This window comes from Alosa alosa, chromosome 6 (assembly GCF_017589495.1).
Source record: "Alosa alosa isolate M-15738 ecotype Scorff River chromosome 6, AALO_Geno_1.1, whole genome shotgun sequence".
NCBI lineage: Eukaryota > Metazoa > Chordata > Actinopteri > Clupeiformes > Clupeidae > Alosa > Alosa alosa.
Genome location: NC_063194.1, coordinates 19,669,549 through 19,697,049, shown reverse-complemented (window position 1 = coordinate 19,697,049; position 27,501 = coordinate 19,669,549). Strand labels below are relative to the sequence as shown.

General features: G+C 43.9%; 2 protein-coding genes across 5 annotated transcripts in view; one reads left to right on the top strand and one right to left on the bottom strand.

Annotated features, from left to right (window-relative positions):
* Positions 1–27,501, top strand: part of prkcab (protein kinase C, alpha, b) — a 115,084-nt gene that overhangs the window by 33,893 nt on the left and 53,690 nt on the right. For all 4 annotated transcript variants that reach the window (XM_048245443.1, XM_048245441.1, XM_048245442.1 and 1 more), the window contains exon 3: positions 4,224–4,306. In XM_048245443.1, the coding sequence (XP_048101400.1) occupies positions 4,224–4,306 (83 nt within the window). The remainder of the gene's footprint in view (positions 1–4,223; positions 4,307–27,501) is intronic.
* Positions 23,592–25,402, bottom strand: LOC125295874. Its single transcript, XM_048245444.1, has 3 exons — positions 24,086–25,402; positions 23,883–23,937; positions 23,592–23,746 (listed from the first exon to the last, which is right to left on the bottom strand). Exons 1-3 carry the CDS (start codon positions 25,244–25,246, stop codon positions 23,643–23,645), a joined length of 1,320 nt encoding a protein of 439 aa, XP_048101401.1. The 5' UTR covers positions 25,247–25,402; the 3' UTR covers positions 23,592–23,642.

Genomic DNA, 27,501 nt, shown 5'->3' with positions numbered 1-27,501 from the left:
ATCATCATTCTGTCACCCCTGACCCCGTTTTTCCTCCAGGTCATTACTCTTTCCGCACTTCTTCTTTTTTTCTATCAGATCATCAGTGCTTTCCTCCATCTACTCTCTCATTTCATGGGTGGCTTTTAATTCTGCATCTGTTGTGTTGATCTGGCTTTAGCTCAGCCTCCATGCTCTTGTCCTGACCATGGCCCCCTCACTCTCTACTGTGTGGGTCTGATCTGGGTTCAGTTGTGCGGCCCCTTGCCCTCTGCTGCTGCTGCTGCTGCTGATGATGATGATGGCAGCGTGTCACCTGTCATGTGTCATGTGCTGAGATAGAGACCAGCTGGTCACACGCTCTAAGCCCACAGATCCACTGATACCAGTGGACACAATACAAGCCCAAGTCTGTTTCAGCTGCTCCTTCATAGAGAGACACAGCTTGTTTTATCTTTCTATGCTTAAATGGCTACTTGAACACTGCAATTTCCCTATTGGTATGAAGTATATCTATCTATCTATCTGTCTATCTATCTATCTATCTATCTGTATGTATGTATGTATGACGGATGTATGTATGCATGTGTGTGTGTGTGTGTGTGTGTGTGTGTGTGTGTATCTAGTGTATCTATCTATCTATCTATCTATCTAGTATATATCTATCTGTCTATCTATCTATCCACACTGGTAATAGATTGTGTTACTGTAGCTCCAAACAAAAGACACATGACACAACAGAAAACAACATTACAGTAATGGGGTTGCATGCAGATATCTATTGACACAGCACTAGGACAGAGACTAGTAGTGTGAATGATTTTATGTACAGTATGCAGAACCCAAAGTATGTAGGTATTTCCAGTAATGATAATGAACTAGCCAAAGTACATATTTCAGTGTATGATATTTACAGGGGAGCCCATGTTATTGTGGCTCAGACTAAATGGAGAGTTGCGTGTGGGAGGTGTGATGAGGTGACGCAGGAGAGGAGTGGATGGAGCTGTGTGTGGTTCAGAAGTGAGTCTGGCCCAGCCATTAGCCTTTTGCCTCCCAGCAAACTCAGGAGGAGACTGCTTACATGCCCATAGACCTGAGTTGGATGTGCTGAGGTTTAATGTTTATTTAATCGTAGGCTTCCGAAAGCTTATCTCAGCCATTCTCTTGCCATTTTTTTTTTGGAAAGGAGCTGAATTGCCTCGGAAAACTGAAAAAGCATACATTTGCATATATTTTCTCCCACAGGCTAAGCAAATTGATGTTTTATTTATTTCTCTCTCTCATTCTGTGGGTCTTTGTGTGTGTTCAGGTTGAAAAAAATGGAAATGACTATTCAGCTAGTCCTCAGTATGTGAAAGTAATTTCATCACATTCAAGGTGATGATGTGTAGAGTTAAACAGTAGATCATCACTCCAGGAATCTCCCTAGCGCCTCTTAACTTCTCAACGCCTCTTCGCTGAGGCTTTTCTCCCTTCCTCGTCTGAGCTGTCAAAACATCAACACGGGCTCTGTGCGAGACGGAAAACGTTATTGTCTGTGACAGCAAAACCGGAAGATTCCGCTCTGCTCACCGCTCGGCTTCCCTATGAAATGAAGGTAGCAAGGCAGGCAGCACTCTGCGGTCAGACAAAGAGTGAGTGTGTGTCTGCGCTCACCTTTAAAAGCGCCCAGCGCCCAGGTAGCCCAAGCAGCAGGTAGCCCCCACTGGATCGAATGCACCCCTCTGAGGGACACCCACACCGTTTCATGTGCCCAGCTGGCTGTCTGTGCTGCAACAATGGAGGGACCATCCTTCCAACTGCACCCCTTAACCCACCCCCACCCCCCTAAAAAATAAAAAAAATTAAATCGATTGTGTCATAGCATGAAAACAAGAGGCAGGGAGGAGCACGGAAACAGCGTCTGACTCACTGTGATATCAATTCATGGGGGGTTGGGGTGGTGATGGTTAGAGAGACTCATGAATCCACTGCTCGAGTGCATGAGTGTGTCTGAGGGATAGACAGGAAAAGGTCACGCGGCGGGGAGCAGTGCGAGCAGCAGCCAGCCCATCCTGTAATATCAGTCCCCGCGCCTCCAGCCTCACTCATCTACTATGACAGGAGTGATGGAAGCAGGGGGAATAGCCAAGGATGATGATGATGAGAAGTGTTGCACTCTGGGAAGATGCTCACACCTTATGCAACCCCTCCTCAGTACCACCATATCAAGTGTGTGTGTGTTAGTGTGTGTGTATGTGGGGGGGGTGCATATGTGTGTATGTGTGTAAACATGTGGATGTCTTTCTATTGCTTGTCAGCTTGTCAGTAAGCAACAATCCACCAAATCAGCAAATTGCGCTACACTACATGCTTTGTAGTGGACTTGCAGGTGTCGTGTCAAACTGACTGAAACAACAGCATTCCATATTCACCAGAAGTTACTTTAGTTTTGGCAGGAGACTGTGAGAACTCAGGAAGACTCCCCAGACCCTAATCACTGCCTTCACATCAGCGCACTGTCCTCGGATTAGTGTTACGTAACACGCTGACAGGATGAATGTCAGTCGCTGCTGACGCTTCCCCCGGCTGGTGTGTGTGTCAGCAGCCTGATGGGGATACCAGGGGGGGATTTCTACCTGCACGCCTCACTTGAATGTTCATTTACAGTGCACTGGGTCTGCCTGGGATTCGTTTTTTTGCTGATAAGATTCCAAATATCGTCTGACTTGAATGCAGGATTCTCAGTCTGTACTGACAGGAAAAACAACAGACCAAAGTCAATATTGGAGTAGCTTTTCCAAGATGGTTCCAGGGTTCATGTGTAGCAGAAATTCTCAATAATGTAGAGAAGCAATATGAGGTACAAAGGACTTCCTCTTTGTCTTTTTGGCATACAGGTAGAGGCCATGATTCTGGCAACAGCTTCTTGCTTGAGCTCACCAGTTACACCCCTATCTGACATGTTCCTGAAGCCATAAGTTGATTGGCTGGATTTTAAAAAAAACTATTATCATTTCTTTCCTTTTTACCAAGCTAGGACTGTGTATGAACACTGGACTGTGAAAAGTAATTTGGTGAATTTTGCAAAAGTGTATTGGATTAAAATTGACTGCATGTGTCGTGTGTGAGCTGTGTGTGGATATATATTTACATGCTTGTACAGTATGTGGCATGTGTACCATGTGTAGACATACCCAGGACATTTACATAGACTCTCTCACCAGACTGATACTCTTTGGGGTCATTCAGACAGCCGATGTGGCAGCAGCATGTTAGCTGCGTTACCTGTCCGTTTTCATTCCAGCGTCCATGTTACATGTAACAGGTTAGAGCGTGCACACTGCCTGCGTGACACACGCGTGTCAGGAGCGGCTTGAGCCGCACTGAAAAACGTGTGCATGCTAGAGATTTTTCACACGACATGCGAGTGTGTTGGAAGCAACGCAGCAGCCACGGAACAGACACGCAACGCACCCGCCACGTCTGAACGACCCCTTTCACAGACTAGACGAGACTAACCGATCCAGGAGCTTGTATGCCTTTTCCACTCTGCAGTGAGAGAACTATGACTGTAAAACTCATTCCCCTGATGGTCAAGTGATAAAACAATGGTGAACAGGGAAAAGAGGGTTTAAATATAATACAGTAGGTGTGTTTGAACTGAAAGTGAGTGCCAGACGACACTGTTCTTCTTGCAGTGATGGTGAGGTCAGGTGTGTGGTGTGGGGGTTATGGGACAGTAAGGGGATCGGCGCAGACAGTCAGGTGACCAGTTGAGTGCTGTGAGGAGAGAGCCTCCTGTCAGACTCCTGTCGCAAACTATCAATTGTTCTCCTGTAAGAGTAGACTCTGGGCGACACACTTTTATATAATGTGTTTATGTGTGTGTGTCTGTGTCTGTGTGTGCATCTCTCTGTGTGCATCTCTCTCTCTCTGTCTCTGTGTGTGTGTGTGTGTGTGTGTGTGTGTGTGTGTGTGTGTGTGTGTGTGTGTATGTCTGTGGGTGTGTAAGTCTGTGTGTGTGTGTGTGTGTGTGTCTATGTGTCTATGTGTGTGTGCGTGTGGGGTGTGTGTGTGTGTGTGTGTGGGGGGTGTAAGTCTCTGTGTGTGTGTGTGTGTGTGTGTTTTGTGTGTGTGTGAAGGAATGAGCGAGATGAGTGTGTGGTATGTTCATCTGCTCCTCTGTTTCTGTAAGCAGTGGAAAACATGATACATGGTACCATATGACAAATCAATCTTCTCTCTCTCTCTCTTCTTGACAGTGTGCTGTTTTGTGGTTCATAAGCGGTGCCATGAATTTGTCACCTTCTCCTGCCCAGGAGCAGATAAGGGTCCTGACACGGACGTAAGTATCATAACTTCCTCTCTAATTCACTACCTTCCAGCACACACACACACACACACACACACACACACACACACACACACACACACACACACACCAGGCTTGTGCAAAATTCCAGAATTGAATTGAAACTGGCTCTTAAATTCCAATTAAATTCTTGAATTTCACTTGCATTTCAATTGAGGTAGCAAACAGGAAGCAGAATTGCAATTCGAATTGTGCACAACCCTGACACTGTGTCTGTTAAACCAAGCAAGTGTCATTTCACTTGCATGATAATGTGTGTCAGCTCAAAGGCAGCTCTCACCAGCTGACACGAGTGTTGTCTTTTAAGCTGTCCAGTTGAATGAAGGTTTGGGAGTCGGCCACCCAAAAGTCCATCCACCCCCTCTCTTCCAATCTCTTTATCTCTCCTTCCCCTCTCCCTCTCTTTCTCACTGTGTTTGTATCTCTCTCCCTCTCTCTCTCTCACTCCGTCTTTCTCTCTCTCTCTCTCTGTCACTCTGGCATCTCTGTCACTCTGGCATCTCTGCTGTTGTTCCTTGGGTGTGTGTGGCTGTGATGGGTATTGTGTGGATGTCGGGGTGTTTTATGTAACATTAGCCCCCTCTCCCTCCTCACCCGTGGGCTGCTGTCCTTGGTTGGCCTTTAGAGGCCTGTTGGTCCAGCTCTCAGCACTTCACTTGCATCACACACACACACACACACACACACACACACACACACACACACACACACACACACACACCATATAGTGCATTATCACTCTGTAAGATATATGTATGTAAAAGTATGTTTGTATACTTGTCACTGTATGCACACATGTGTGTGTGTATGTGTGTGTGGTTGTGTGTGCACACTTGGTGCCTTGGTCCCCTCTGGCCTGTAGCTCTTCTTTTGCTGCTGTTTGATCACTCATGTATGAAAACAAACAAGTGCCTGGCCAATTATGTATATTTAGGCTTGCTACTGCTGGCACACAGAATTACACAGACAAGCAGATGAAGGAGGATCCCTCGGTGAAAGGCTGGGCTTTTTGTCACACTGTTCGTGATTGGTGCTGGAATACTAGAGATGGGTTAAACAGGTCAGCTGTCGTAGATGTTGAAGCTAAATCACACAGCTATATTTATGAGCAGATGGAGTGAACCTCGTCTGACATGCTTTTCAGTATTGAGAGATATTATGGGATGTGCACTGATGCTGTTGAAATGACATTGAGGCTTCACAGAGAGGGAGCCCATAGGTGGTGCAATCTGGTTGCAAGCTCTGTCGCTGTAAACACGCTTCAAAACACACAACAAGCAACCATTTCTCATGTTGTGTCTACATGTATAGTCTTATTTCTCTTTCCTTGTGTGAGTAGTATGTTTGAGGAAAGGGGGAAACAGTCTCTCAGAAGTACTACAGAAGCACAGCCAAGTCCAAGAGTAGAGTATGAGTATCAGCCTTCCTCTTTCACTGAAGATGGAGTGCATTTTATAGCACTTTGTTATTTGAAGAGAATTCAAAGCACATTATTATACAGTACAACTCACTCACATGTCGGTGGTGAAGACTAGTATACAAGGCTAGCAGGAAGGCTACCATGCCTTTGGAAGTAATCATGCTGAAGGACGCTAAAATGAGTCAGCAAGGAGGAGTCAGACGAACCAGGAAGTCCCTCGTCTGCTCTTCCACCTGGGCAAGTGCTGGTCACAGTGCTTCATACTGAGCAGAAGACCATGGTTGCAGGCTTGCAGCAGCATACCTTGTTCAGGCTCTGGGCTTTTGATACAATTTCATTTGTCACTATATTGATAAGGTTGAATTGAGTTGCATTGAGTTGAGTTGAGTTGAGTTGCATTGAGTTCAATGCCATATCTGCACATTTTGTGGCAAACCTTGCAGTAAGTACAAGGGAACCTACACTAATTCTGCATTGGCCGCCAGAGATCATGCAATAAAAGTTATCACATGATCACTTACTGGTTTTCTGATTTCAAGTTCCCCACAGCTGATTGAAGTTCTCAGATAGCTCAATGGCTCTTGAGATTTGCTTGATTGCATTAACATTTTTGGTCAAGTATGTAATCTTGACACTTCAGTTCTTGCGCTGTGTTGTTTTTTGTTTGTTTGTGTGTGTGTTTGTTTTGGATGCACCACCACCATCTGCCCAAGAGAACCAGACCAGGAATCAGAGCCCCATCACAGACCCCTCTGTTACCCTGTGTGGAAGAATTCAGAGCCTATACAAGTGTAGTTGAATGAAGTTAACTGATGACAACATTAAAAAGAATCAAACGTTTAGCGATCATGAAATTATACCATACATGATAAGATGTCAACAAGCAGGGAGATAATGAAGATCAGTAGTTTTACTCAAAGTACTTGTGCACGTATAGGCTATGGAAAATTGGTCAAATCTAGCAGGTAGGAAAGTTTAAGTGATTGACGTGAAAGTGAAAGTAAGACATTCAAAAGGCCAACGAAAGTTAAGGTTGCTTTTGATAGTACAAATACTTACAAAACTGGTGCTCTAAATAGCGATTCTGTTGTCTTTGAAAGGTTCTCTTATTGACACATTGAACTGCAATTTGGATTAACACCTGCTTTTACAAGGTGGAAGTATTTAGGCGCAGAATAGACGTGCGCTTTCAGGAGCAGTCTTTGTACATACCGCGGAATACATAATTAAGCGCTCTTTACGCTTCCCCTCCCATCTTTTTATGGTAAACCAGAGACTTTCTAATGAGGAGACACAGCACTCAAAAAATCCTCCATAGAAATGCATGGGGCTAGTTTGTAACCCCAATATGGCCGTTGTCTACACATATCACACCCCTTCCTCGGCAAACCGTCGACATGTGAATACATTGAGCCAATCATGTGGTGTGATGTGAAGACATCGTGCCAATCATGTGTTGTGAACTCGCAGCTGGAGCAAGATTGGTGTCGTGAAGCCTTGCTCACGTGCATTTCTGTCGAAGAGGATGCCCGATGAGTGCCCAAAAAGCGTTGCAATATGGCCGCCGAGTGGAGGGACTTGCCTAAAAGGACTTTGGCTAAACTCCCACTTTCCCCTGGATCCTCCCATGAATGCATATGCATGACACGAAAAACGCAATTAGCCATGTTCAGCTCCCGCGACAGGCAGTTTGCGCTTTTACATCATTGCGGCCTGTTTGTACATACATGTACCTCACAATGATTTTACACGCACGTTGCGAAACAAATACGCCTGAAGTGGGCGCAAACGCGTTAGTACATCTGGCCCACAGTGAGAGACACACAGCTTTTTTCGGTATCCTAATTGAGAGCAGAGCTCTGTAACAATTGCCTTTCAACACCTTACCTTATTTTCACCTCATCCTCTATCAAAATGCAATAATTTCCTTGATTTCCTTGTTATAGTGACTCACTACTGTAAGGGGGTAAGTTTTTTATGTGAGGTTTTCCATCTTCCATCTCAAGGTTAATCCTCAATCCTATTGTCTTTGGCCTGTAGTGATGCACGGCTTTATGAAGTGCTTCCTGCTTCAAGAGAGTGCTTGTCCTCTGCACCTGTCCCACTGTGTTGCGCTGTGATCGATGTGTTTTGGCCTTGGGAGCTGTCTGTAACCTCTTCCCCACATGTTGCACAATGGAGACAAATGGGCCGTCATCTCTCCAATGATTTTCAGTTTTTCCTCTCTGCTCAAATTGATAAATACGTCAGGGCATACTATGGTGTTAGAGAGAGAGCAGAGTGTGCGATTATATCAGTGAAGTTAGTGCTGCTGAGTGTGGTTGTTGGTGGAGGAGCATGATGCTATCAACAATGACTGTCCATCTGTCTTTGAAAAAGTGTCTTAATGGAAAGGAGCAAGATAAAAAACAGTGTGACTGTCTTCTGCCGTGAGATGATTTTAAAGCCCAGGTGATTCACTCACATGCAAGAGCAGGGGTAATGGTTTGCAGGGATAAGGGGGGGCATTTGCAGCCAAAAGTCTCTCAGCTTATTGTTGCTGTTGGCTCAGATGGCTCAGATAGTATGATCTCAGCTAAAGTCACTTCAGCCTGTTGGTCATAATCAGAAGATGCTTAGGACCACAAACTCTTCACTTCAGACATTGCACTGTATCACAGAAATCTGATGGGAAAGATGGGAAGATCTGCAGGTATCAGCAGCCACCATTGCCACAGTCTGTAAATGAAAGGTGCAGTCTGCTGACTGTTAGTAGCTCACTATAGATACTTCATGTATAGCATAGACATGGAGCAGAGACGCTCCACTCTGCAGAAGAAACCAAATCCACCTAATTTGTTCACTTAATTTGTGTGACAGATGGAACAAGAGATTCCATTACTGTATGACTTATGTATGATGGTATGCATGGCCTTTGCTGGTACTGCTGGCGGTGTGGGAGTCCATCACACACACACACACACACACACAAACACACACACACACACACACAGAGAAAGAGAGAGAGGGAGGGACAGAGAGAGAGACAGGGAAAGAAGAGGCATTTTCACCAGGAAGTCCTTAACAGCTGTGGTAATGAAATCATAGCCCTTAGGTGATAACGAGCTGAAAATTGAATTTTCCTTTCCTGCCTGAATCCCTAGATTAGTCTCTCCTCGCTTGGACTCGCGGTGTCCGTATGACTGGTGTTGTCATGGCGACCCGTCCATGACCTTGCTCATGCTGACATCAAGGTCCCAGAGTCGTGAGGCAGACAAAGGAAACTCGATCAATTAAACGTCTGTACATCTTTACATTCATTTTTTTGCTCAAGAAAAAAACTGACATTAAAATTGTTGCCTTGCACTCAGTGCTAACATCAGTAATTTACATTTCATCAATGTGTCCACCTAGAGCAACTCAGTGAAGCTCAACCAATGTAATCCAGGACATCTTAATCTATAAAATAAGTATTACACAAGGCACAGGAGCAAGATTATAGAGTCTCTCTTCACAACAGCGTGACAGTTAGCAGGTGATTTTCCGTTGTCAGCAAGGCAATTGACCTATCGCAAGCCCCACCCATCGAATGCAGATGAGCCAATGGCAGTCTAGGGGCAGCCGTGGCCCACTGGTTAGCACTCTGGACTTGTAACCGGAGGGTTGCCGGTTCGAGCCCCGACCAGTGGGCTGCGGCTGAAGTGCCCTTGAGCAAGGCACCTAACCCTCACTGCTCCCCGAGCTGCCGCCATTGTAGCAGGCAGCTCACTGCATCGGGATTAGTGTGTGCTTCGCTGTTTGTGTTTCACTAATTCACCGATTGGGTTAAATGCAGAGACCAAATTTCCCTCACGGGATCAAAAAAGTATATATACTTATACTTATACTTAGTAGCTCCGCACATGTAGATAAAAGTCTGACAGCTTCACCTTACGGCTCAATAGAAATGCATTGGGAGCTGTGATTTTTTTCCGGTTTTATGGGATTGTATAGTGATGTATAGTGATGTAAATGGAAAAAGGACGGCCAAACTACATGTGTGGGATTAACGCAACACCGATACACAGAATAGTGGCTTTCAATCTTGATTATGTTTTTTTTGTAATTGTTAAATTAGATTAAATTATCTCCTACCAGCTCTCCCCTATTTTAAGCAAAGGGTTATTCCTTACCAAACCACAATGAAACAGTGCTCCACAACATCTATGGATTAAGCCAAACAGTTAACCCTTTAGCCGCCAGGGTTTAAAAAAAATAAATTGGATTTTTACATCAAAATTTCAAAAGGCCATATCTTTACAAGTGGTCAGAGATAAAGTCCTACTGTAAATGTGAAAATCATTGAGTATGAACAGAAGTTTATGAAGGGGGTAAATGTACTCATCTAATTTGCATATTATGACGTCACTAGATGGTAACACCGTGAATTATGCACATTTCAGTAAATACTAGATGTTGAACATATTTGAGCAGTTTTACTTTCTCTTTTTGTCATTTCACCAACATAACAAATGAACAGGAAAACAGTCACATGTAAACCAACAATAGTAAGCTATTACTATAATCACAAACCCTATGCTACTATACAATAAAGTAGCCTGGTCAAATCAGTTCCATATCGCGGGTGACTTTGTAGTTCTTCAGAGCCCAATTTTTACAACCCCTGCTTTCTATACCACGTCCATTACGGACACTATCATCACTTGCCACCAGAGCTGGAGTACATTTACTTGAGTACAGTACTTGAGTACAATTTTGAGGGATCTGTACTTTACTCGAGGATCATTTTTAGGGAGTACTCATGACTTTACTCAAGTACATTTTTGAGGAAAATATTGTACTCTTTACTCCACTACATTTCTATCCATAACCGTGAGTACCCGTTACTTCTTCTAAAAAAAAAGGAAAAAAGAAAAATCTCGGAAACCATCAATTTGTTGTTTCCCTCTCAAACGTGAATGGATAGTGCAGGCGCCACTGATTGGGACAGCCTATCAGCAATCACCTTCAGCTTTCCGCCAAAGTCAACTCCATGGTCAGATTTAGATAAGAGACGAAACCATAGACGAAACAATGGATGAAGACGCAGCAGGTCCATCCCGGGGATTTGTCAACCTGTGGCCCCACCTCGCCAGACTATTTCAATTTTCTGAACAAGTTAAAGATAGTTTTCGCTTCAAGTGTTTCAATTACAAAATAGTATTTTGTATTTTAAATACGTATTTTAAATGCATGTATTATAAATAGGCCTACTGCCCATCCCTGGCAACATGGTAAAATATGAAAATGACTTGATTTTACTTTCAATTCCTTTTACATTCTCCAAGGTATTAACATTAACATTTTTCATAACTCCATGTAGGACGTTTCTGTACATAAATGTAAGCACTGTGGCAGTAGTAATGCAATATTTAGAAAATGTAGGCTACTCTTGTACTCTTGATACTCAAGTACTTTTAAAACAAGTACTTCCAGTACTTTTACTTAAGTAGACATCTGACTGTTGTACTTTTACTTGTACTTGAGTAAAATTTAGCAAAGGGTATCTGTACTTTACTCAAGTAATGAAGCTGTGTACTCTGTCCGCCTCTGCTTGCCACTGGCACCTCCAGCTACAAGTATGTTGGGCAGAGGGTCGAAATAAGCATGGTATGCTTAGTGGACACTGTCGCAAAGACGCACCTCCATTCACAGACGTACCATGACTATCAGTCAATAGACGATCGATCATATTCTCCAAAAGGCAGATATTCTCCTTCAGAATCAGAATAGGTGTATAACAGATCCAAGACTTCATCACATGTGATTTTGTAATTCTGCTTCAATTTGTGCAAAACTATGGCCCGCATCGCTTCCGCGTTATGGAGGAAATGCACGTCTTGTAATTTATTCACCATAAATTAATAAAGTTGAAGTCACTCTGCAATGTAGACTATGTTTCCGTTTATTTGCAGTACCATGTTCCTTACATGACATGACCTGGTGCTCTTGTAATATGCATGCAAGTCTATCTAGTACAGCTAGCTATTAAAATCAGTGAGTCCCACTCGCAACCCCGTCTAAGTTTGTCACCCAACAAACCTAGATATTCATTTTTATACATGTGTCTCCATTGCATACTGGAGTTGTTCAACGGATTCTAAATTAAATAAGGTCTGTGGCTCTGTAAAAGAGCCTCTTGGGTTGTAACTTTTACAGACAGGCTTACAGCTACCATTGAAGTTCTAGTCAACTCCGGTCTGAGCTGTCGGACTTAGCAACAGTAACTAAGGGGGGCGGGACTTCGCGAAAGGTCATTTGTAAGGGTAGCCCCGCATATGAGAGCGGGCTGTGTCTCTGCATCTGCATCTCTAATTATTGTGATCATCTAAGCACTCCACCCCTGCAGTCTGCGGTTTTATCTTTTCTCCAGTTCCTGAGCACGCTCCTTTATCTTATCCGCCACCCCCACCTCAATTCTCTCCTGGGGCTTTTGGAGAGCATGCAAGTAGATCACACTGCCCTTTGCAATTACGCACAGCCCTGTTCCAGTGATTTACAAAAGCAGGCCTTCACAACCTCATATGGATCTTTGCTGCTGTGCAATACGTCAGCGACCATTCTCTTCCTCTCTTTCTCTTCCTTTCTCTCTCTCTCTCTCTCCCTCTCCCTATCCCTCTCTGCTACCCTCTTCACCCCTCTCACCCCTAGAGGGCTCTGTTGGAGTGGTGACCTAGCATGTGTTAGGGGAGAGATAAGAAGAAAAGAAAACCAGGAGAATGTCCCTGACTCTTTAGATACTAATCCGCCCAGACACTGGAGAATATAGAGGCCCTCTCTGCTTGGTCTGTCTGTGGTTATCAGGTTATTAGTGAGGTCTGGAACACTGTGTTATTTACACAGTTGGAGTGTATTGAAGGCTGGACAGTAGATCAATATCTGTATGGGCTTGTTCTGTGGATTGTGAATAGACTATTGGATTGACTCTCAAAGGAGGGCAATAACTTATTTACATTTTGCACATCCATAATTCGTTCGATTTTACAGCCACTGTGGTAAAACTGTATTCTAAATATCACCCTGGACGTAGTCCCACCCGAAGGCTCCCGGATAGGATAATGAGAATTGCCTGGAGCGTACTGTTTGTTTGCTGCCAATAGACATCAATAGACAACAGGTACAGTAAAACACATCATGGATTACACAATTCCATATAGAACACATAGAAGCATTATTTACAGCTTAAAACCCCTTTGAGAGTTTCCTTGTGTGCCAGCCAGGTCTCTGGTGAATGGGTTATGAAATGGGAAGAGGCTGGGAGGCTCCACATACCATCGAGCCTTTCTGGCCAACAAATTCATAAGATTTCATCTTCATCTCATTTCAGCATTATTTATACTTTATGTCAGTTATCTTTTCAAATGACACTGTGTTCTAGTTTATAGTCTCAAATGTACCACTGAACCTCAGAACCGAAATGGGTCTCACTTGCTTTTCCTTCCCTCATGTTTATAAATTGCGTTGGTTGGTTTTTTTTTTCTTTCTCTTCTCACTGCAGATGGCAGGGATGTGGCTGTGTTTCTCTGCTGGTTTGGGGAGGGAGTGCAAGGAGCGGGGGGGGCATCTCTGCTCTGCTGGGTGGAGTTTTTCCCCTCTTGTATTGCTTTCTGATGGGAGCGTCTATTTCCGGCACAAAGAGAGAGGGGGAGGTGAGATGCAGCAGAGCTGTGTAAGAAGCCCAAATCGTACCCCCCCCCACACACACACACAAACAATAGCATATAGCATCTCCTGGACTGGCAAGGACCGTGTCAACCCTGTGTCACTGGTGTGGGTTTGGCTAGATACATCCCCTCACTGGCTAAGCCGATATCCATAGACCTTGATGCTGATGGAAGATTGTCTGTGGAGACTTAAAGCTGAAAGGTTTAATTGTGCTTTGCACTGATGTTATCTCTGTTGTGCTTGTGAATTCACTAACCTCTGAAGATTCCTATATCTGACTTTTTAATCAAGGACAAAATCACCCCTATTCGATGTCCATTAGATATGTGCAATGCTGTGGTTTTCACATTGTTGCTAGCCATTTGATCACTTGAATGGCCTCACTAGCGTAATGCATTGTATTTCTATAGCATAATGTATTGTTGCATAGCTGCCAACTCTCACGCATTGGCCGTGAGACACACGCATTTGATTAGTTTCACACACTCACACGCCACACCCACGATTTCTCACGCTGAAGTGTCAACCCAGTCGGTCAGATGCCTGAAAAATGAGTTTAGCCTATAGATCTACCTGTTGAGCCACGGTTATGCTTTCAGAGACGGTGAGAGGGTTCAAGAGCACCCCCTGTCTGTGGAATTTTCTAAATTTTCTCTCATTTGCGATGCTACTTCAGAAGCCATCCCAGGCGCATTCCCCGCATTTCCCGGCTTCAGGTAGGCCTATGCTTTTGGTATTTTTCACGCTGAAGTGTCAACCTGGTAGGTCAAATACCTGGCAGATGAGGTTCAACTAAACTAAACCTATACATGATATCACACATCATGTGAACGAGCGGAATCTAAGCTTTCCAATGATATTAGCGCCGCGTTGCTGTGATAAATGGTTCGTGAGAAAATTATCATTGAACCGGCGTGCAATTTAGGCTAATCATATTTGCATTTTGCACACAGTGCACACCCATTACTCTCGGTTTAATATCTCACTAACCCTTCACACAACACGTGGCAAACCTAATATCACAATAAACAGCAAACCCATTATCTATTCTAATCTAAACTATTTGTCATAGGGATATAAAGCATGGTTCTTATATTGTCAGGTTAAGCCTATAGCACAGATAAATGAATATAAAATTGGCATGCTTTCTAGTGACATTAATGCAAAATATGAAAATTTATTTTGAAAGCCTGACATAAGCCATATGCAAACATTCACATCATGCAGATATGGGTCCATCCTGAAAAGGAATATTTAAAATTACAATGACCAATATATTATCTTAAACTGAATAACACAGGTGACCACTTCTGCATAATTTCATGGACTGAAATGTACACCCATTTTTTAACATTTGTGAACTGTGAAATGTACCATATGTTTTGTGGTTGTGAACTTATTGCCAATATCACCATATCTATTCCACCTGTGTCATTATAGCACAAATATTTCCATTGACCTCTGAATTTATTTTGAAAGTGCACCTGATAAATGCATTTAAAGTTAAAATATACAAACATCTTTAAATTTTTTGTTTTCAGCATCTGTTTAGTGCTTCATTGTCATTTTTCATTGGATTCTATTTTGCCAGAATCGGCTCATAAACTTTTTTTTTTTTTGTTACACGATTCTCCCATTCCTCTTCTGTCACACACACAGTGACAAGCCAAATCCCCGCAGTGTTGAAGAGATCAGTCATCCCCCTCACTTTTGATAAGGAAAAAAAAGCCTTATAGGTATGCCAAATAAATAATAACCTATAGGTTTTACGCTAGCCTATGTAAAACTCCCCATTAACAGCATCACGTCACTAACCACAGCTAAGACTGCACAATCTCATATTCACTCTGTTGGATATCTGAAGCCAGTTTGTCTACTTAGATACTGTAAATCCTCAAATTATGGCTGGGTCTTAAGACAAAGTACAGGCCTTTAGGGGCAGGATTGTATTCGAGACAGCCCTTTATTTCTTATCTGCGAGTTTTATTTTGAGACATGCGTTTCTTGGGCGGCATACTGGTAGGCCTTCAAAAGCATGACATTTTCGGTTTAGTTTGATATTTAATTTACTTTTGGACTGTTTGATTATATTGTTAAATGTTGGGACTGATGGGCACTGAAATCTGGGGAGCTATTTGATGATCACTATTACGTTCCATGTAGTTGAAAGAGTGTCGGGATTTCAAACAAACCATCCGCCTTTTTATGCGTTCATTGAACATCCGCGGTGCTGTAATGGAAACCTTATTGAATAGCCAAGTAGCCTATATATTGAGTTATTTTTTAAATTATGCATGATTTCCTCTTTATTAATTTCGTAGGCTGGCTTTATTTTGTTATATAGAAGTATCTAAATAACCTGTTAAATGTACCAGAATTCAGGAAATTGCATCTAGTCCAAAAATTTCTGGGGAGGACCCCCATACCCCTGCTAAAATGTCCCACCCACTTTCAGAATGCCTCCGACGCCCATGGAAGGCTGCCTACCAATGTTAAAACTCTGGGACCCTGGTCCCAGGGATGGATTACTGCTCGGGTTAAGGGGCCCAAGGTGTCAGGGGGCCCCTGAAGCCCAAGCCTTTGCATGAAATCATTGCCTCAATATCAACACATCAGGATGTAGCCTATGAATCTGATTGAATTTAGTATTGCCCATCCCCAAAATGCACCAGAATACAGGAAATCGCAATTCTGGGGGAGTACCCCCAAACCCCCCTTCCACATATGCGACAATTAGTGGGGATCCCTTAATACATCTGGGCCCAGGGGCCCGAAAGTTCATAATCCGTCCATGCCTGGTCCCTACACCCGAGAACCACTGATGTACATTTTTTTTACTGTACGGTATAATGCTGAATGAGCCAAACAAAATTTTCCGCAGCAAAATTTTGGTTGGCCCCACCAAATCTCACTCCAAGGTTTTTTGAAAAGTTGGCAGCCCTGTTGTTGCCAGCTCACAACCTACTACAGTGACTGCAGTCCACTGGCACGGCACCACATGTGGAATCCTGACTTGAGTCCCTGCAGGCCTTACATAACTGTGATAGATTACTGAACAACCTACACTGCCCAACCAGCCATCCAGGACCATTAAAGTGAGGTGGAACAGCTCATTACTTGACGGACTCTTGTAAACTGCTGTCAAGACAAATCTGCTCTGAGGCAAAATTCCCCACTTCCTGCCGCCAGCCCAGCTCATGGCAGTGGAGTAAGAGGGACTGTTCCCCTCCCAGTCTCTGAGGGGTTGCTTAGAGTTTCACTCTAACAGGGAGAGATAAAGTTCGGGCAGCTCTCAGTGAATCAACAGACTTGTAGTTTGTAGATAATGGAAAAAGTACTGGCAGTTCAGTTTTATGGAGCCATTACCCATTATAATTATTAAAGGGAGGTGTCATAAATGAAAATGAATTTATAGCCTCCATATAAAAGTCACTAAATTAAGTATTCAATACAGTAGATTGTATTTCCGCTTCTGAAGGCGTTGGACAGAGACACGTCTCATTCTTTACATCTCACCCATCCCTCACCATGTGCTTCATCAGGCTGTGGTGACGACCCGCGTTGAACCACCTCGTTACATATCTGTAATACTGATTCTGTGGCCATGAATCAGTTGCTGCTAATTGGAGGTGTAGGCCGTGCTCCCACGCCATTGCATTCTGACGCCTGGGAGTGGAGGAGGGACACTCAGATGGTGGCCAGCAGTTGTTGTTTAGCGATACTTGTGGAGAATTCAGTCTTCTGTCTTGTGGGTCTAGCAAGAGCTAATTGTATCTCAGTAGCAGTCTGAGAATATGGGAAAGGTGAAGTGTGTCTGCTAGGCACCATCTTGTGCAAGGTGTAAGTGCACCACCAGGTACTAAATCATTTTTTGTAAGGTTCTCTGATTGTGTTGTGTGTGCCTCTCTCTTTCTCTCCAGGTGCCACGTTTACTAATTGCCTGCTTGAGTTACAATTAAAGACTAATTGTTTTATTTTCTCTGCTGAGTGTTACCGGCTCATGTTAGCAGAGAGCATCAGTGGCTACAGATGGGGATCTCACGGGATACACCTCAAATTCAGGATACATTAATTATGCAGACTACTCACTGAGTCAGTGTTGTACCACATGGGCAATGTATAGATTCATTGCCACCTGATCCATTTACACAAGTAATTGTCTGTTTTTCAATATCAGGAAGCTTATGCCTGGAAACGGGGTGGCATTAGTTAGAGGGAGGTTGTTATTTATATTGGCATGAAACATCTGGCACTTGTATCAGTAATTGTAATTTAAAATAGATGTGTTAAATATTTTTTTTTTACAGATATCCTGCTGTAGTTAACTTCATAATCATCATTGGAAAGGTTTCTATACAGTATGTTTGACTGCTGCATATTATAGAGTATGTCATACAACACATTAGTCTTGTAAATTCATGTATGCACTTATCTTTCCAACAGCTTTTAAGAGGTGGTGTCAGAAGAATACCGGTAGTTTAAAATTCCACAGTGAAAAAAAGTGTGCCATCGGCCACTGTTTTCAATGCATGAATGCAACATGCATGAAGTGTTGCTCTAGTTTTAGAGTAAAGGATCATTACCATACATACAACACCACTGCATGATGTGATCATCATACCTTATACATAATGTATTATACACAGAGACTTCATACAAATTATCAAAGGTTACCCTACTGGGATTCTCAAGGATACCCTACCCTACTAACCAACTCTCTCTCCTTCATTGAACGGCCCCAAAGTCTCAATGTGCACTGACACTGCCCAACACAGAAGGGTAGAGGTCAGGAGAGTGGGGATGGATAGCAACTTGGTGTTAAGTGCCTTACTCAAGGGCACAACGATGGGAGCTGGGAATTGAACCCACAACTTTTCATAGTATTGCCCAGCTCCCTAACCACTACGCTACCACCGCCCATTTCTGACAGGTTTTCTTTCTTAGTTCAGATTACAGTAGATACATGGTGGTGGCGGTGTTTTACAATCTATCTGCTTCACACTGTCTCCATAAACGTTCATATTTCATTTCTCTCTCCCTCTCACACAGAAATACAAACCCATTCACACACACACAGTCATGAAATTATCCATTATAACCTTTGAGACTTTTACGAAAAACTTTAATTTGTTCTAAAATGTTCTAGAAGTCCCATATAGAATCAAAAGGAGAAGTACAAATTACTGCATGAAAGGATTTTTTTGTGTTCTGGTTATGTAATTCCACTGTGTGTGTGTGTGTGTGTGTGTGTGTGTGTGTGTGTGTGTGTGTGTGTGTGTGTGTGTGTGTGTGTGTGTGTGTGTGGACAGTCATTTTATTTCTGCTTCTTATTAGCAGTACAACTCATTAGTTTCATGTGGTGCAGAACACCACTGTATCTGAATCCTGCTTGCCGCTCAGGACTTGCACTCCAGCAGGAAGGAGATTTGAGGGGGCGTCAAGCTGGAGATGAGGAAGCTGAGGCGGCAGGGGGAAAAGAAGGGAAGTGGATTGAGTAAGCCGTCGGGATTGTCTCTAGCCGATGCGCGAGCCGTGTTCCTTGCCTAGGCTCTTTAGGTAGTCTTAGTAGGGCGCCACAGATAACTGTGTGCCGTTTTGTATGGTGATGAAAATTCCCTCTTTAGTCATATTTTTGCCAATTAAAAGATCGTTCTTTGTTGATGCTTTTTCTTGAGACACACAGGCATGGTGCTGTTGTCTGAAGATAAAAAATAACGAGAAAGAGAGAATGTTGGAGAAGAGAAGGGGAGAGGAGATGGGAGAGAAAATGTACATTTGCTATTATGAGCAAAGAGAGGGTCCTACAGTACATCTTCACCAAGGTCAAAACCGAGTGAAAGGAAATTTAAGCGAGCGTGTTAGCATTAGCATAAATATTTCCCTGGGAACGTGTTCCTAGAGGGATCCAGGGAGTGTTGCTGTTTTCAGGCCCTTCTGGAGATGGGGAATGGGGGGGGGACAGGCAGGAAAGAAAGTCCACCAGAGTTCTTAAGGGCAAAAGGTGAACAGGAGGAACCCAGAACAGCCTGTATTGTGGGAGTGAGTGGAGTCGTGGGGCACAGCGGAGCAGGGCTCAGATGGAGAGCAGCATGCTCCCACTCCACTCCTCTGAACTAGCGCAGCCGCAACAGCATGGAGAGCACAGTCTCTCTGAGGCGTGATACTACACCCTCCGTCTCACTGTCTCCCTTTCTCTCTCCCTCTCTCTGCTTTAGTCTTCCTCTCTCCATTGCTCACATGTATTCCTACTGTACTTTATGTTAATGGAACTCTTTCTATTTTATTCATTGTTCTTCTCACTTTCCCACCTCATCTTTCTCTCTCACTCTCTCTCTCCCTCCCTCACTGCCTATCTCCCTCAATTTCTCTTACTCTTTTCTACTCCTCTCTCTCTCTCTCTCTCTCTCTCACTCTCTCCCTCTTTCACTGCCTATCTCCCTCAATCTCTCTCCTTTCTTTCCCTCTCTCTCTCTCTCTCTCTCTCTTTCTCTCTCTCTCTCCGCCTTCCTCTCTCTCGCACGTTCTCTCACATGGCGCACGCTGGGCGAATGCCAGCCTCCTGTTCAACCGTATGGCGCGCGGTGCCTGTGCGTGTGGGCAACCTGCCCTCCTCCTGGACACCGCATCTGCTCCACCCAGGCCAGGCTAGAGCTGCCCCCAACACACCCACCACACCACACCACCATCAATCCTCCACACCACACCATCCACCACACCATCCGCCATCCCTCTAAGACAACACAGCAAGATGAAATATAGTTATCACACTGTTAGGAGGAACTGTAGACTGTATAGGTAAAAACTGGGAGGATGATGTCATTAAAGAATGTGGAAGGTGACATCACATCATGCAGAGAGGGGTCTAGAATATTCTGTGAGGGCTGGAGTGTTGAGTTCCAGTGTGGAGTTGACAAGACAGTGAGATGATATGATGGCCTTTATGATAATTGTTGTCATTAAAAAGGTCCTTTTGAGAAACATTGTTGGCAGTCCTTTCTCTCGCTGGAACTGAGCAGTAAGAGTGGCCAAGTGGATATGTTGCTAAATTAATATTCAGATCTACATGCAGCCACCTAAATACCCTCCCCTTGATATCAGTCTCTATTTGCATAGGTGGACCTGGTTAATTGAGGCCAGGCGTCTCCGCTGCCTTCGTGTGACGGGATCAAACACTGAATGATATTTTAATGATTGAACTCTACTGATGTGGCAGCCCTGATGTGTGCTTTGTTGCTGTGCTGTGGCTGTGGGATTGCTGCTGCTGGTGTGCCTATGCTCTCATAAGTGTGTGTGTGTGTGTGTGTGTGTGTGTGTGTGTGTGTGTGTGTGTGTGTGTGTGTGTGTGTGTGTGTGTGTGTGTGTGTGTGTGTGTGTGTGTGTGTGTGTGTGTGTGTGTGTCCACACTCGGGGCTGTGTCACATGAGTCATCAGAGCCGTCAGCATGGCAGCTGACCCAGCTCAGCCCACCAGAGTACACTGTCATCTGTCTGAATGGCACATACACTTGATAGCTATATGCACACGCACACACACACACACACACACACACACACACACACACACACACACAAACACATAGTAGACATGCACACTCACAGGCACAAATACAGCACACACACACGAACACACTCACATGAACACATACACACAAACCAACTTAATCACATATTCTTGTAAATATATACATTCATATGCCCACTGACAACTCGGGAATTTATATATAGTCTTTTCAAGCAGCAAGCCCTAAATTAATTGCTGCTTCAGGGATAAACAAAGTTTTATTTCCAATTTAATCATTTTGAATGCACAGGCATACATACTGTACACTGTCAGAGACTTGAAAAAGACCCTGGGCCTGCATCGTTGCATTATAATGTGCAGCCAATTAATGTAATTCTATTCACATACTTAGCCGGTACTGATCATATACTTGTGATTACACTTGAGGCACTCCTCAAAGGGTTACTTACGGCCTCGTCCTCTTGTCTTGACCCTGCTAAAGCAGCGACCAGGGAATCTTTAATGAGTGATGTTGAAAAGTGACTCAGTGGTCATAGCCCCAGGGAGGCATCAATATGCAGTCACAGTGTTACACTCTCTTTTTCTATCTCTCTCTCTATCCATTTATCTACTGGTCTCTCTCTATCACTCTCTCTCTCTGTCTGTTCATTTATCAACCTCTATCTATCTCTTTTATCTTAACTGCGTGCACCACAGTCCACCCCCATTCAAACCTCAGCCAGTGCCTGCCGTCCATGTGGAGGATGAAGGGGCTGAGCTGGTGATTCACCGACCCTCCTCCGACTCCTCCTCGCTCTCTCACCCTCCTCACCCTGGTCTGACTCCGGGGCTCGCAGCCACCTTAGATGTCACTGGCGTCATCACCCCTCATCCTTATATCGCTTCTCAACCTCGTGAGATTAAGAGCTTGCTACAAAGAATGGGCCTGCCTTTGTTTTAGTGTTGAACTGTCAAAGCAATGGCCATGTGTGTCAGCATTTGAAAGGACTGAACTGAATAAAATGAGGAAAGTAATTGTTGTTTTCATTGTGTATAAATATCCATTGTTTGAAACGGAGGCACAGAACTCTACTGGCATGCTGTAAAGGTTCAAGACCCTGTTTGAGCATAATACATTGACAGGCTTTTCATTGTGGGCGGCTCTGAAATGCACATACAGGCTGGGTTCAGTTGCTGTGGGAGGCAGAACGTCTTTGGAATTGCTGAGGTGTCTGTGTGTGTGTGTGTGTGTGTGTGTGTGTGTGTGTGTGTGTGTGTGTGTGTGTGTGTGTGTGTGTGTGTGTGTGTGTGTGTGTGTGTGTGTGTGTGTGTGATGAGAATCTCCTTTCAAGACTTTTCTTGTGAATGGCTGTGTATTCTGAAAGCAGGTGCTCTGTGAGTAATAATCTGCTCTAACCCCTCATAGCCCTATACTTTAGAAACTCGGCTGAATCACTGGTTAGCACTTGACTCACAAAATGAGGGCAATTCATGACTGTAGCCTGTGTTTAAAACGCTGGTGAGCTGTGTATTATTCCTAGCATCTGTTTTCATCACACTGATCAACATTCTCAAATTGAAATGACTCATCAGTTCGAGCAGTTAGACGGTATCTGAAAACAAACAGAGGGCTGTTAAAAGAGCAGCAATAAAGCAATAAAAAATGACTCATCCCCATTGATCTCCCGAACCAGGACAGATTGGCTCCAAAAAAAGGCCCTGGACTTAACCTCTTCAAATAGGCCCACTACTGTGTGCACAGACACATACTGTAGCTGTCTATCATGTACTGCCTCACAATATTATGCCATCCAAAGTATAATGTTCAAAAAAGCCAGTCACATTTGATCAAAATTATCATTATTGACTAATGATTATTACTTTGCCTCATGAATTCATTCATATAAGTAAACCAACGGGAACATCAAATGGTAATAGGGGTCCATCAATAAATCGCCTTGAGTGACCATTCCCTGAGTGACATCTGTTTCAGACAAATCTAGTGCACATACAAGGCCTACAAGTTGGTGCACAATAGATCTCATCAAGATGTGTATGGATCTCAGGGCTGCCAACATTTGAGCTCTGCTTGGAGTGAGATTTGATCATGGATAATGAGGATTTCTAGATTGCCAGTCTGGCCAGGCTGCATATTTAACTCAGGTTGCTGTTTCTTTAAAAAAAATTTTTTTTTAACTGGAGCCTACTCAAAAAGTAAGAGCAAGAGAAAGTCAGTCTCTCTTATCTGAGGCCCTCATCCTTATGGGGGGTGGAATAATGAAATCAGCCTTAATGTCGAATGAGATCTAGGGTGGACTGACCGACAAGCCTTGCCTCAGGCAAACAGGGATTGCAGTTTGACTGAGGCACCTTGACACTCCAGAGCACCCCAATGTGTTGGGCTATTGTGTTATGTTCATTGGCCAGGGTGCTATAACCATATTGAAAGGTTACTGGCCAGACCTCCCTACACAATTATTGACAATTATTTCCTGATAATTTGTGTCTCTCATGATGTGTCTAAGTTCAAAAACGACATGGAAGTGTATCTCTTTCCATGTCTTTGTTGATACATTTCTTCTCTGTAGCATGCATACAGTACCTGCATTTTGTGTGGGTATGTGCATGAATCAAAGTATAGTTGTGTTCACACAGTGAGTGCATGCAGTGTTTTTATTGTGATTGTCAAGCTGGTTTCTCACTTCTTCATCTTGCAGCATGAAAACATCTTGCAGATGGCAGAGCAGTCGTTAGGCTCTGGTGAAGCACCATCCTCAGGAGGAGGGGGGCTGAGGTGCCTTCACATGGGTCTGTTAGGGGAAAGGGACATTTCACAAATGATTTCCTTTAGTTGATAGCTAATGCCCAAGATAAGACAAAGGTTACTGCTTAGTAGTACATCCAAGCCTGAGTGAATAAGAAGATGTAAAGACAAATGAAACGTACTTGTGTCTTGATCCTCCTGCACTGGGCTCACGTTGGCATTGCCTAACTTATGTCTCTGCAAAACAATGTAAAATTACATTAAATAATGAAGGTATGCAAATGGACAAATGCATAATATGACAAACACAGATGCAGGCAACGGTTAACAGTTAGTTAAGTAAATATGTTGACATGAAGTATACAGTGTTTATTAAGACCTTTACCTTTAGGTTGATCTTCAATTTGGGAGTCTTCTCAGGTCGGGGTGTTTTCTGGGTGGTTGGATCTTGTGTGTCACATGTGTGCAGGAGTTGTTTTGTCAAAGCCATGATCAGCAGTTGGTCAAAGGAGAGATCCTGTGTCTCAATAGCCTTAAGGGCAGTGGTGGTGCCAAGCCCCTTCATGAGGTAATCATAAACAATTCTGTAGACCTTATGCACTTTGGCATTCTTTGGGTGTGTTGCTGATCTTGAAACATCTGTAAACTCCAAGAGAACCCTCTCAATTAGGTCTCTGGTGACATCTATGAGATCGGCAGAAACGAGTTGTTGATCTTTGATCTTCGAAAGTAACCTCAGGATCAGCATGGTGACCAAGCAGGAGTATTCATCAGAGTCCAAAAGGGGAAGGGAGGAATCTGTTGTATCTGTGTTCTCATCTAAATGTTGAAGGACAAACTCATGATTGAATGTAGAACTAGATGGTCTGCTGCTGCCCTGAACTTTGTCCGATCGAACACTGCCCCCCTGTTCCACAACTGTCTCTACAGTATTCATTACTTGGTGCACCATCACTTTAGTGAAAAGATCAATGGCGTCACTGTAAACAGGCCGTACAGGAAATCCTTCATTGGTGGTCAGTTTTGATGGAAGTCTAAAATGTGGTTGAAGCATATATCTGATTGCCTCCTCGGCAAAGACATATACCATTTCGAGTGCGGCGTCCTTCTTTTGTGCATGTCTGTTTTCTTTCATGACAAGCGCAGAATCGGATGAGCTTTTCCCTGCTATCAGTGTAATAACTTGAGGGTCTGAGTTGCTGTCCGAGAGAACACATTTGATACGGTCAGTGAGGTCTTTAGAGAGTGTCTGAAGATTTTCCTCTAGAGAAAAACCTGAGAGTGCACCATACCCCTTTGTTGAGTCATCTGAGCCTGGTTGTCTATCTTCAGTTGAAATAAGTACAGTACCAAGAGCTTCTTTGGTATCATTCTGGCTCCTCTTACCATCTGAAGCATGGTGTTTTGAGAGAAAGCCGTTCACCTTTCTCTGTAGGTTTTGAAAAATGCCCTGTGTAATGGAGAAGATGTTAGATGGTTTTCCATTTTCTGTTGAGCTGTGGGAGGTGACCAGTGGTTCAGTGACACCAGCCTCTTGGCTTGTCATCTCAAACTTTCTGGGCAGTGTAACAGGCTCTCCACACCCTTGACAACTGTGTCAGTGATATCCAGTGCAGTCAACCCTGCCTCTGAAACGCCCACAGAACCATCCTGATGCACTGAAGATTCAGAACCTGTAAGGCCTTGTACAGACTTAAGCAACACTTTACTGACTTGCTGGATTACTTGATTAAACACATTTTCACTTGAGAGTTTCTGCAGAGCAGCAGAGAGGTGTTGAATTGAGGATGCACTTGATCTGTTCTTAGAACCCCGAGAAACACTTTTTGGGGGGTTGGTTGAGTGGCTCAAACTCTCCAACTCTGACAGAATTCCCCCCACATCCTGGATTGTCGGTTCTGTTCCTTCCTCTGACGCCTTTGACTTGTACACTCCAATGATTTCTCCAATTACACTCTTTGTGCATGAGTCAACTGCTTCCAAATCAACTTCATTGAGAGTGTGTAGGGGAGAACTGGTTTCCAGAGGAGTGCCCTCGGCATCCAGAAAAGGAGCAGCCTCTCCTTTAACAGGTTTTTTTGTCTTATTTTGGAATAGGGTGTTGGTTATTAAATATTTCACCCCTGTCTTGACGTTTTGGTATATTTTAGATGCAGCTGTAGTTTTCTGGTTATCGGTTTCAGAACATTTATGTGCAGGAGCTTCTGTGGGTGCACTCCCAGACCCCTCTACAGATTCAGATCCTTGAATGAGCTGTACAAAACTACCCACGTCCTGGACAAATGACCCAACAATTTCACATGCAGCCTCTTCGCTGCCCTGGTTGGTGGTATTAGCTGAAATCTCAGGCTCAGTTGGAATGGGTAAAGTTGTTACAGAATTTTTCAGAATGCCACTTACAGTCTCGATAGCTGCTGTTTGGAAGCTCTTATCAGAGAGTGTATGAAGACACATTTCAGGAGGGGTGGCACCTTGGCTTGAGCTTTTAACGCTGGTACCACTCTTTTGATGATCTAACAGTAACTCGTTATTCGAACCCACTTGGATGTCTTCAGAGCCATGTGTCAAATTCTCAAGTTGGGCAAAAACATTGTCAACAAAATTCGTTTTCACCAAAGACCCTCTGGAGGTTCGACTATCAAGTGAGTTGACGTCCTCATTTTCACTCACCGACTTATACAGGACCACAATCTTACTCACAATTTCTTTAGTGCATGACTCAACGTCCTCTTCAGATGTTGTTACATCTTGATCAGTGCCTGGAGCTTCAGCTGCTTCTGTTGATCTCTCTTCAAGAGATTCTAGCTTTTGCATGTTAAAAATATCCATAACCGAGTTTTTCATTTTCTGGTAAATCTCAAGGGCGGCACCCTGCACATTTTTCTCACCATGTGTAGGTTCTTTCTCAATGAAGTTTTCAGTAGACTCCACCATGTACATCATCTCCTCTACAAACAGCTCCGTAATTGTAGATGCTGCTAAATCAGCCACGGACACAGATGGAGTCCCCCCGTTTTCATCCCGACAGTGGTTACTCTGATCAATCACAGCACTGGACGGTCTGGTGAGCTGAGTTGTGGAGCCTGGAAATCTCTTTATTAGCACATCACTGATGGCGTTTCTTGCTTTTTCCTGGAACTCTCTGTCTGAGAGTTTGTCTATGCTTTGAGTTGTATGCCTACTAGAAGACCTTACTTCTTTTTGTGTCTGGCTTTGGCCCTTCAAATGGCTGATGTCCATTAGATCATGAGGATGCTCCAGAGCGGCAGAATCAGTCTCAGTCATCATTTTCACAGTCGCTGCCATAGTGCTTAGGACTTCTTTTGCATGTTGATCCTCTTGATCGTCCAGGTGACTTTCCATGGTTTGGATGACCACGGCCATCACCTCTCCTGTGGTGTTGGCCACATCTGAGGCTAAGCTCCTGTTCTCCGGAGTAGACCCTGACTGTTGCTGAGTTTTTTGTGAAGTCAGGCATGCAGTAATCCTCCTTGTGACCTGATGGATCATGCGTTCAGCCCCACGGTGCGAGCCCTGCGCAACGCTCTTTCCCAAAGCTGTGAGGGTGGCTCTCATCCTGAACATCACTTCCCTCACAACAGCACAGGTGAGCTTATCTGAAGAGGAGGATCGTCATGTTCTCCGAGTCGTTGGCAGCCAGTGACTTGAGATTTTCTGCTACACACTGCTGGACACCCTCACCTGTGAGTTCGATTACAGTCTCCAATGGCTCCAGAGTACTTCAGAAACACACACACATACACACACACACACACACACACACACACACACACACACACA

What these genes read in the sequence shown, in the direction of transcription:
- LOC125295874 (XM_048245444.1), bottom strand. Translation starts at nt 25,246, where the DNA reads ATGACAAGCCAAGAGGCTGGTGTCACTGAACCACTGGTCACCTCCCAC. An exon ending in AATTGAAGATCAACCTAAAG is followed by an intron (nt 23,938 to 24,085) that starts GTAAAGGTCTTA and finishes ATTGTTTTGCAG; the next exon opens with AGACATAAGTTAGGCAATGC. An exon ending in GCAGGAGGATCAAGACACAA is followed by an intron (nt 23,747 to 23,882) that starts GTACGTTTCATT and finishes TTCCCCTAACAG; the next exon opens with ACCCATGTGAAGGCACCTCA.